Below are 11,443 nucleotides of genomic sequence, written 5' to 3'. Positions count from 1 at the left end.
GAAATACACAGTCGAAAACCTTAACACAATCCACTGCTATTAAAACAATGGCCAAAATTCAATTGGCCATTAGGCCTACCTCTAATAAAATAGACCTACCAGTAATCAATAAGAATGATAAATACAGCACAGTGCGCACATTATGCACGTATTATTCAATTAATGGTTATTAATTTTATACCATCAACACCTGCCGATATCAGCTTTACTACAACCGTTTTACCAATAATTAATCAGTTTGTTTCAGCAAGTACGGGTTACCGTAGTTACCTTTTGTTCAGAACTAATAACCCAGCATAAAGTCCTACAAATCGCTTTGTGCACTTTCTTAGCATTGTACAACCGGATCATTGTGCCTGGTGTCATTAAGGCCAGTAAGGCGGTACTGTGGGTGCACTGTGTATTTTCTAGCTCATATCCAGAATAATACCAATAAACATACTCCTAAACACACTCCTTCTGTTCAATTTCACACTCGGTCTGAAAGGCAGAGAGATTAGTGTAAGTAAAAGACTCTGCTATTGAATGCTATGACCAAAGCCTTCACAAATCTGGCATCGTGGTGGGCTCAGCTGAAAACGTTACGGTACATTACACGTGAACAGTATCGTCTATCTTCAGCAGTAATCAACTATGAAATGCTTCTGGAATATGGTAGAAATTTAAAAATTACCTCTATACAAATATGCCTACTTGTATCGTATAGACAGACCCTTACCGTAGAGACAGACCCTTACCATGCGCTACTTACCCGTGATGAGAGTCGAAAGGAAAAAAAATATCAATTGTGGTCTAATTGGTTTACCTATTTGAGAGAAATAACTTCTCTCTTCTATATAATTCGGTATCTATCCACCATGATACAATTATATTGGATGCACTGGTGGCAGTACAATGCCACGAAGTCTAACACACAGTAACGTATAGGTCTATAATAAAAATGTTTTCTTTAACATCTCATTTCCCTGTACCCTTCAATTTGTATAAATCTGCGACATCCATTATTCTATTATATTTATAAATTATATGCCTATATATTATATTTTGTCTTTGTTAACCACACTATGCCTTTTGTGTGTCCTTTAGACATTGATAGTTGCTTAATGTACCGGTATCGTTTTTTGTTTTGTTCTTGTAGACTTTCAAAAACGACAAAGTGGAGCTATTACAGGCTACGATTGATTACCTCAATGAGAACAAATCTACAAAAGTAGCGAGCCAAGCTGAGACAGGAATCCAACACGTACAAGGTTTGTATGCAAGCACGCTTGTGATTGTCATGAGATATTAATAGGCCTATCCGTCGATCGAACCCAGATCTCGATTGCAAAGGCAAGAAGCACACGCTATGCGCCGTACTTATGTCGTCGCCGAGGTTGTGCCTCAACTGAAATCTGAAAAAAAAAAACCCGCGTAGTAACATTTAGACCCGGCACCAGTGCCGACGTGATTCCATGGAGGACACAACTCGACGGAGCGCACGTGACGAATCCCCTCAGACTATCACCGACAAACAGCAGGCGGGGTCGTGTCGTCAAGCGGTCACAGAGATGGATTCGTCAACGGACACTAAAGCGTTCAATACCGTATTCGTTGCGGGAATCGTTGTACAGTATACGTCGACGTTATACAAATTAATCGTGTTATTCACCTTAGTAGGGTCTTCGACAACTTGACCTCAACCCTCTCACTACTTCCTACTCGTAAACACAAGCTTCCGTTTTCTCGGTGGCTGTACTCTTCGTCTAGAGCACAGGCAGCGTGCCTGGATGATGCTATACGATAATGCATAATTTCGATCACATGATTGGCATCTGTCTGTCTCGAGAGACAAGTTTTTTTTTTTCGTTATGAATTGAGTTTGGATTTTTGTTTATGACGATTGAAGATTACAAATTATATTAATTTAAAAATTAATCTAATATTTGGAAATGAATATTTATAGGTCGAGGTTGGCACTGCATCTCCTGCTGTGGCTGAATAGCCAATCTTGTTGCAATACTGCAAGTGAAGTTGCCGTCTGTGGTGGTGGCGCTGATGTTGACGACTGCGCGAATTCTCCTCCCCAAAGCTCAACCTACCTCAGTCCGCTTCTCAGTACGCCTCTTTCCTCCAGGTACACTGCGATCTGCTAATGTTGATCAATGTCGCATGCCAAACAAAGCTCACAGCATACAGCATGTCTTCGGGGATTCGATCAAGCCATCTCAGACGTCCTTTAGAAGAGAAGACATGCTTGAGATGTGGTCTGCATGTGATGCCCAGAATTCGTCTAAAGGCAGCGTATATAGATCCTGAAGGGACGATTATCCCAGCTACTCAGTAGCGCGTATAAATTATATTAATTATAATTATAACTATTTTCATCTCAAAGTATGTCACCCCTTGAAAATTATCTTCCGATCTCTTGACCTGACTTGACTTGGACTGGTACAGTGCCTCTCGTGAGCTCTTAGGACTTACAGATAAATATAAAGCTAGACATGACGCTAAGAAGCTTGTTCAAACGTTGATAAATTCTACATCCATACAAGTAGCTATAGAAATTGCTGATAACCCCAACGGCGTTCAATTTAACGTGTTTATGTACAGATAAACAAAACAAATCTTCAGGTTGAATCGATACTACACAATCCCGTTTACATTAGCACGCTAGATTGCCGAGGCTTGTGTACGATAACGTCAATCAGTGAGGTAAATACCTATTAAATATGGCTGTTTTATCTAATTTAGCAAAACCTATTGCAACAACCACTGTTGTCAAATCATTACGTTCACATTTAACAACTGCTTAACTTACTGAAGTGTATAAACCTACCAAACGCAGATTTACGAGGCCTATCTTCCTTACACAGAGATACATTTTACACAATTACATGATTCATAAAATCGCACCAGGCTCAGACTCTTACGACCATTTGGACATGAAAACACTGGTGGTGTCAATGGGGGTCAAGTATCCCCGTTGGACAAGCATGGATTCCCTTGACGTCGGAGACCACTCTAAAGCCGTCGTACTAAACATATGAATTCGCCCGATCATACCCTTTTTAATCGGGCCGAAATTATGATGTAGACCTAATACATGCGGCAACAAACGAAGAGAACGGTTGTGTATTAATGTTTAATGCTATCCCTGTAAAATGGTCTGAACAAGAATATCATAATATGGTTGGGGATTGCTTAGTTGATTCATTAACCACGAAACAAATTGAATCAACAAGTATAATCAATATAATATAAATCACTAAAACAGTACAACACATTTGTGGTACTATTTCCAACAACCAATAGGTGACCCAAAATTTTGCATCTCAAATAAGATCAAGCAGTCGTTTCCTGCAATGTTTTTTCTTCAGTATTTCTCTTTTAATTCTTGATATTGTACTGTTCTCGATTGTATATTGTCGGTAACTGCACCCGAATACCAGGGAACAGTGAAATTTCAATGTTCCCTGCGAATTCTAATCTTTTGCTAGAGACGATCGTGGACTGTGTTTGCAACAAGAATTCCTTGGGCGAAAATCAATTCATTCCCATTATCCACAGGCAAATTTGAGGTTTGGGAATATAAATGAACGATGTTTCTTTCTCCAGTCAGCTTAGAAATCAACATATAATCAACGTTGGTATGATTTATGCTATGGCATCATATTGACATATTCATACAATGGAAATAAATTCGTATTTCAGTTACATTCGTTTGCTATGCACACATGGTAGGGCCGTGATGTTTATGACGGATTTTTTCCAGAGAGAATTACAATATTCTAGCGTATAAAACTAGGCCTATTAACTACAGTACCGTATCGAACCTGGCCATAATGTAATTAATATACGGAGCAAACAGGTAATTGGTGGCAATAATTAATTCTCTAAACATAGAAGATGGTATATTTAACCCCTTTAATGAACTAATAATTTCCCAAGAGAATTAGTTCGATGAACTTTAAAAGTTTGAAAACAAAATCTCTGTTGGCACACGCAATTTATCAATGGCGATGCTACTACTGTCTTGCAATTTAAATATAGGCCTATGTTTATACCAGTCGTTTTGCCACTTCGAATAAGTTGCAGCATTTGAATTTATCCGAAACGCGATTGGTCCAACTACTTTATCATTTGATCAAAATTATTATCATCGGTGGGTGATTCGTCAATAAAGAATACATCGAATTTGTATTCAATATCACGTTGGCTAACTAGCATAGGAAATGGTCATCGTAGTGCTGCACAGTTGCTAAACACGTTAATGACATGTCCTCGGCCTATGCTCAAGTACAAGTTATATTTATCTAACGATGTGGATTTGTTTGCTCTATGGGAATGGAATAAATATTTGATTACTGCGGGTTCCTATGCCGAGCCAACACTCGTTAATTCAAGATATTTAACTTAATAACAAAGCTTAAACTTCACCGACACTCGCAAAAATATAACTCGAGCGTCAATACTCTTTTATTCATTAGATACGCGCTTTCAATACACGTTTTAAGTGGTATCAACGGGAAAGGTGTCAAACGCCAATGAATTTTCTGAAAGCTCACTTAAAGGATTAGTTTCATCTGTTCCAAAATTAATATTAAATATCTGTCTACATTGAAATGATAAATTGTAATAATAAAATTAAATATTTGAATTGTATATATAAGTAGGACTAGGTCAATAGCGTTGTGTAGGCCTACATTATGACGTTACCAATTAACAGATCCATATACTGCCGCTCGTATATTCTTTGTATAGACCCTGGCTGGTAATCAATTTAAATATTATTGTAGTAAACATTGTAAGTCATTTAGAAACGGGATTATTTCAAAGTGTGTGTTGAAAGAAGATATATTATTCATTGATAATTGTAATGATACTAGACGAGCAATTCAGCGTTTTTATATAGACCTTTCCTGACCAATCAGAACATCGTGAGAGATTACATGTCTTTTGGTAGGACCTTAGTAACATTATCCAAGGGGCGGGGCTTAACGGAAAGGTCCATTTTAAAGACTTAAAGATCAATCAAATAAAAACCATTTATCTTCCCACAAAGGCCAATACATTCGCTTTGCCTAAATGTAAAGTAGAAGAGGGCGCTCTTCATCAGTTTGGTTTGATCACCACACGATTTCTCTGCAGCTCAACTTCAGATGTTTTGAACTTAGTGGGATTTGATTTATCATCATTAGTGCACGAGATAAACCCTACTCTTTTTCGAATAGTGTACTTTTTCGTGCTACAATGGACAATTGAAATTGGTCGCTCTTGATTCAAATCTCTTACTGCTGTGCAGATTCCTTTGTGTAGTCTTTGTGAAAGGAATATATTCACTATTTTATTGCTCATGTGCCTACTAAATAAATAATACCAATATTTTAAATAAAATGATTTGATCAATACCTTTGATACCTGAATATAATAATTCATATATTTACTCTCTTCACTTCTCTTCAGATAACGTTAGCATGTACGCCAAGTGTCCAGAGGTTAGCAAGGAACAAACCGATACTGTCAGCCGAACAGATGGCTTCCGAGCTTGTATGAAAGAGACAATCAGATATCTTATCGAAAATGAGGGCTTCCCGCCTGAACATCCAGTAATCTTACGGCTGAGGACACATTTACAGCAGCGTTTAGAACTCTGCGGACAAGAGAGTTGTGTGTCGTCGCAGATTACTGATCACTCGGTTTGGTCTTCTAGAACGATACCTACGATACCCCAAGGAAGTCCAGCCATACCGACTGGTGTAGTTGATACCAGTGCGAACACCCTCTCCAAAATTATGAAACCTTTGACTATTGACACACGTTATCAATATGCGATTCCAGAATCAATCAGCCAGCACCTCACACAGGAATCACAAAATAGTAATGGCGCCCTCAATCGGTGCTTGTTATCAAATAACAGTCTGCTGGCTGTGGTTCCAGAAAACACCAGTTTTATGAACAATAATGTACAATGTAATTTACAAGCCAGTCAACCACCTTCGACAATATATCAACAGCAAATGCACGCATCAAATTGTGCAACATTAACAAATGCAGGCTTCAACTTAAACTATGTGGCACCATACGTTATGGCGTGGGTCCGGCCGCAGCAACCAAATATGAGCACATGAAGATTTGAAATAATTCCCTTGGCAACTAAAAGTTTAAAGGTTGATCTACCACCAGTAAATACATATTTGTATTAATTAAAGCCAGGCTCCAGAGGAAAACAAATTTTTATATGTTGTAAAAATGATTTTTCTAAGACACTGAAGAGGTGTAATAATCTGGAATAGCTAATAAGATACAGATTTTGGAATATTTTTGAACAACCTTTAAAAGTTTAAAGGTTGTTCTACCAGAGTAAATTAAAATTTGCATTTATCAGGGGTGGATTTAGGGGGCCGGCCTCCCCTTTTGGGAGGTAAAAAAAAAAAAGGGAAAAAAAGAGAAAAAAAAATGATAGCCCAGAACGCCTCAAGTATTATTTTCAGGCGTCTAGAACATAAAAATTTTGCAGGACCCCCTGGATATTGTTGTCTCAATCGGCCCAACTTTTGGGCCCTCCCCCACCTTTTGGACATCTCCGGATCCGCCCCTGTTAATTACAAAATTTAAGGTTAAACCATGTTTAATGAGAGAGGGTACTATGGTATATAGCTTCTTTTATTTTAAACTATTGCATTCCAGATAAAAACAGCATTCCGGTGTAAGTATATAGATTTAAACTGTACCTTCATAGTAAAGTCTTAAACTTTTCCCTTGATAGGCAAAACTTGACAGCCACCAGACACATTTTCCCATCTACTTAAATATTTATACAAACAGTAAATACAGTAATAATTATTTTTGATCATACAGTAATAATAATTATTAATTCTTTTCAGTAAAATATTAAACAATTACAGTGTGCTGAAATAACCCATCACCTGAAGTTATTTTCTTTATAATAATTAGCTTCAAGAATATTTTTTTTATATAGAAATGTTCTCAGTATAGAAATTTTCTCAGTTGGTATGAATTGTTGGTTTAAAATTGCTTAACTAATTTATATTTCTAAAATGTTTTGTAATTATTTTTTTAATTAAATCTAATTTGATTATACATTGCCCAATGTGAAACAGAAATAGCAATGGTCATAATTTTTGTTAACAATTAATGGGTGTTGAAAATTTATAAGCTTGAAAGACTGGTGCTAAGTCTACTTTTCCAGCTTAGATTGGGATACAGTATGTAAAAATGATTCTGGAATTTGATGGGATTCAAACCTAATCCTTTAACTGAAAGGCAAGGTCCTTTACCATAAAATCACAATATTATTAAGTGATAATAATGTATGATGGCAATGTTGTGTTGGTAACATCAGAGTAATTTCAACACACAGTATTATATATATATGTATATTTAAATCACAGTGAAAATCCATTTTCAGTTGAAACTATAAATATTGAATAAATACTCAGAATTATGCAGCAGGTATTTTGGTTTCTTTCTGTATAATTTTATTTAAATTGTAAACTGATCATTTTAAAATTAAAGTTGTTCAGCCATTAAAAAAAAATCACACACAGATCTACACAATTTAGTTTTCACTAAATCGCTAAATTGAATAAGAGCCAGTTTAAGGTTCTATGCAAAGAACATAAAACAGTACTATATATTTGTTTGTTAACCAGACAGCAAAATACTTCTTGTTTGTTTTAGGTCAACTTTAAACAAATAATCATAAATTTAGTAAAAATAATTGGCAGCAAAAAATACATAAAATTTAAAAACAACTTAAGTTCTATTTATAGCAAGATTGATTTTACTTAGTAGAAATTCAATATATAATTTTCTAGAAAACACCTTATATTTTGAAAATATTATATAGCCAAACTGTAATCACAATTTTTATAAGCTACAACTATACTTGTTGACTCACTAAGTTAATGGTTATTTCTGCTCAGAGTCCATATCCTTTTTCAGTTTGGCTAGACCTAGTAGACGAGCATCCCGCCACTGACGCCTCTCGTCCAGGTTAACAAGGGGTATCTGTGTATTCATATCCTTGACAATCTCATTGAGTGCTGCTCCATCAAATGTTGGCGCTGGGCCAAAAGTTGAGCTAACTGTTGTCATGCTCTTTGCATATCGATCTATATAGCTTTGCATACCTGAAGATGAGAAATTCACAAAAGTTTGATATGAGATTCTGATTGTATAAATGATTGTAGATATTTAGCTGGTACAACACCTATTCACCAAAGATCTCATAATTACAAGATAGTGCTCTGTGCAATTCTACGCGTAATAAAAAAAAGCATAAAAATAATCACTCTTGGGAGAGGACGCCTTAGTTGTTACTATGGTTGTTATAGAATTTGCACGCAGATGCGCTATCTTTAGTTAACGATGTCTGATGTCAAATTAAAAAGTAATTACAAAATTTGCATTCAGAAATCGCGGAAAACGCTACCTTGTAATTATAACATCTTTGTTATTCACACAGAATTTTTGTGAGGGTGCACTTCCTAAACTTAGATATGTAAATTCAGTGTCCTTAGGCAATGCACAATATCATTGCCTTTGTCTACCTTGGAGTTAATAAAGTGCTTATAGCCTGAATATTTCTGCAGTGCAGAATACTACCTCAGGAGATTGTTGCACATTTTGCTAATTATTTCTACTTCACCCTGAGCATTAGAGGAATTAATTTAGAACTAATTCTTCCATGCCCTGAGTGATCTGATCAGTGCATGGCTCAGTTGGATAAACTTGGTGATATCCACTGTGTATGTGAACTGTAGAGATTCTAGCAGAACCATGGTCTGCAATTCAATTTAATCACTGCTTTCGCACAATTGTTATATCAGGCCAACCTATCATGACTATATGTGGGTGTATATAAGTTGTGTGTGGGGAAGGGGGCAGGGGCAGCAAAATTGGCAACCATCTCCTGAGATCGTATCCTACACTGCATGAATATTCAGGCTATAAGCACTATATTATCTCCAAGATAGAGAGAAGCAATGATACTGTGCATTGCCTGAGGAAGCGGTTTGGCGCAGCGGAAACGGTTTGGTTTCCCAACCTGGAGGTTGGGTTTTCAATCAATCTCTGTGCATTTTGCTTGTGTCCTTGTGCAAGGCACTTTCTGCCTAGCTTCTCTTCACCCAGGAGTATAAATGGTTACCAAGTGGGGTTATCTTCTACTGTGCCAATATGGCAGCAACACTTAAGCATGTGAACACAATGACCAGTGAAAACAAAGCGCTTTGTAACCTAAAGGTCATTACTGTTATCAGTTACCATTATCATACCTTCAGCATTGAGATGCATAACTTCAAGTGGACCCATGAAAGCATACCGTGGACCCAACCCAGCTGACATCACCTTATCAACATCTTCAGTTGACATTACACCTTCCTACAAATGAAAAATTGTTATAATCCACAGTTAATGTAAAGGCAGTCCCATATTTATTAATGAATGTAGGGAAATGAGCTGTTAGGAGCCAATCATACTAAGCCTCGGCTTTGTGGTAGGTAGGGTGGCCAGTTCCTTTCCATGCCGCCTGGACAGCTGTGAGCATAATTATTACCTACCTGTACAAGGCGCCAACACTCTCCAATGATTGCATATTGTATACGATTCAATGCAAATCCAGGTAACTCCTTTTTAACCAAGACCGGCACTTGACCAATCTCTTCCATCAATGCTCTTGTACGATCCATGGTGAACTTATCTGTCCAGGAGGATGGTATAATTTCCACCAGTGGAACATAATATGGAGGATTCACCTGTGGAGATGATAGATATGAGTAAATAAATTATGTTTTTTTTTAAGTTATGAAGTCTATAAATGTAATTACATTTATTATGTACTTTAAGTTTTTGGCTGGAACTAGAGTTCCCTGTTTTTGGAAGGGTCAAAGTGTGTGTAACTAAAGCTGTGTTGTTGTCTGAGGGTCTGTCAGTTTTTTTTTTCCCTGAAATATCTTGTTACCAGTATGCAAAAAAAAATAAACAATTGCTTACTGGATGACAAACTATGCAATGGTCACGCTTGGATAGTTCTTCTGTGAATAGAGAGGGCGCTAGACATGAAGTTGAGCTTGAGATAACTGCAGTCTCATCTACACATTTATCAAGATTTTTGAAAACGGCCTTCTTTAAATCAAGAATTTCTGGGACACATTCCTGAAAAACAAAATAGTCTTCAAATGATAACAACATTCACGATAAATAAAACCAATAACAACAACCACAATAATAATAATAATATTTACATAATTATATAGTTACATTACAATTATAGAATATAAACACTAGCTATGGGAGTAATAATATCTGCTGCATTATATAGTTCATCCTATGAGGGGTACATTTCACTCAATTGCATGGGTGGATTGAGAGGGTGGGGCTGGCCATTGAAGAAAGAAAATACTACATGTACTCAATTTCAAGTCTGAAGACTCAAGAGTGCTATTTCCAGCCATCTAGATGCCATAATCATACATTTTCTTACCTCAGCTCCCACCATGGTGGGACTGCATCTGTGATAGTCCCTCCATGGGTTCCATCTACGTAAAATTCCTGGATCCACCACTGAATTGCATACATAAAATGGGATTTGGTGGGGGGGGGGGACCCCAAGAAAATGTTCCTGAGACATAGATCTCTAAATTAAAAAAAAATTCTGAGCAAGTAGTTAAAAATTGCATCATATTAACTCATACCCCTAACCAGTGTCCCTACTCTACTCTCACAGCTAGCATCCCAAAAACTTTCCCACCTCAATGCCACCCCCAACATCCTACCTGGATATGCTTAGCTCCTTTTACGGCCTCTACTAGGTCATTACTCCCTGTAATTAATTTGAACTGTTCTTCTGCAGACAATGTTCCTCTTAATAGCCCAGACTGCTTGGCAGCATATAACTGGGTCTCGATATCATCTAGTGCTGATGTGACCTTCAAAAAATCATTAAAATCAAATTAATGCAATGATTAATTCAATCAAAGGATAGAACTTGCAGAATGGCAAAATCCATTAAGTTCAAGAGCAAATCCAATGATGCATGATAACAATATGTTTTTTAATATTATACTATAATTATCTATTTATTCATGAATTACTAAAGGAGTAATTTATTTGCAATTAAACCAAAAGGATTGGTTCAATTTATTACTGGTAGATACACTACCGATGGAATTATCCACTGATTAAGTTTTCATTCATTTTGAAAAAGAAAATCCATGTCAACATCAATATAATAGTAACCAGGTGAACCATATTTCTAAAGATTAGGTTACCTAAAAAATGGGAAAACCTAAGGGTCATTCCATGTCAAATCACCCAAAAAATCTGAAAATTTTAACCACATATTTTTTGATTTTGATGAAACTTGGTGTACTTGTTTAGTGTGATCTCACAGCATCAAATCTCAAATTTTAGGTCAATCGGTTGAGGGGTTTGGGAG

General features: G+C 36.7%; 2 protein-coding genes across 3 annotated transcripts in view; one reads left to right on the top strand and one right to left on the bottom strand.

The window, feature by feature from the left end:
* The window catches only part of LOC117112754 (hairy/enhancer-of-split related with YRPW motif protein-like), a 19,163-nt gene extending 11,705 nt beyond the window's left edge, over positions 1-7,458 (top strand). For both annotated transcript variants that reach the window (XM_033255904.1, XM_033255902.1), the window contains 2 exons: positions 1,139-1,250; positions 5,446-7,458. In XM_033255904.1, coding sequence (XP_033111795.1) covers positions 1,139-1,250; positions 5,446-6,110 — 777 coding nt within the window. In that variant the 3' untranslated portion in view covers positions 6,111-7,458. The remainder of the gene's footprint in view (positions 1-1,138; positions 1,251-5,445) is intronic.
* The window catches only part of LOC117112751 (lambda-crystallin homolog), a 6,106-nt gene continuing 1,699 nt past the window's right edge, over positions 7,037-11,443 (bottom strand). The window contains exons 2-6 of the mRNA XM_033255895.1: positions 10,782-10,934; positions 10,000-10,161; positions 9,567-9,761; positions 9,282-9,387; positions 7,037-8,135 (exon numbers count right to left, since the gene is read on the bottom strand). Of these exons, the coding sequence (XP_033111786.1) occupies positions 7,915-8,135; positions 9,282-9,387; positions 9,567-9,761; positions 10,000-10,161; positions 10,782-10,934 (837 nt within the window). The 3' untranslated portion in view covers positions 7,037-7,914. The remainder of the gene's footprint in view (positions 8,136-9,281; positions 9,388-9,566; positions 9,762-9,999; positions 10,162-10,781; positions 10,935-11,443) is intronic.

Source organism: Anneissia japonica, unplaced genomic scaffold (assembly GCF_011630105.1).
Source record: "Anneissia japonica isolate Jap-2015-1 unplaced genomic scaffold, ASM1163010v1 scaffold287809_len330493_cov202, whole genome shotgun sequence".
Lineage (NCBI taxonomy): Eukaryota > Metazoa > Echinodermata > Crinoidea > Comatulida > Comatulidae > Anneissia > Anneissia japonica.
The sequence above is the reverse complement of the archived record's forward strand: the minus strand, read 5'-3'. Positions and strand labels throughout refer to the sequence as shown.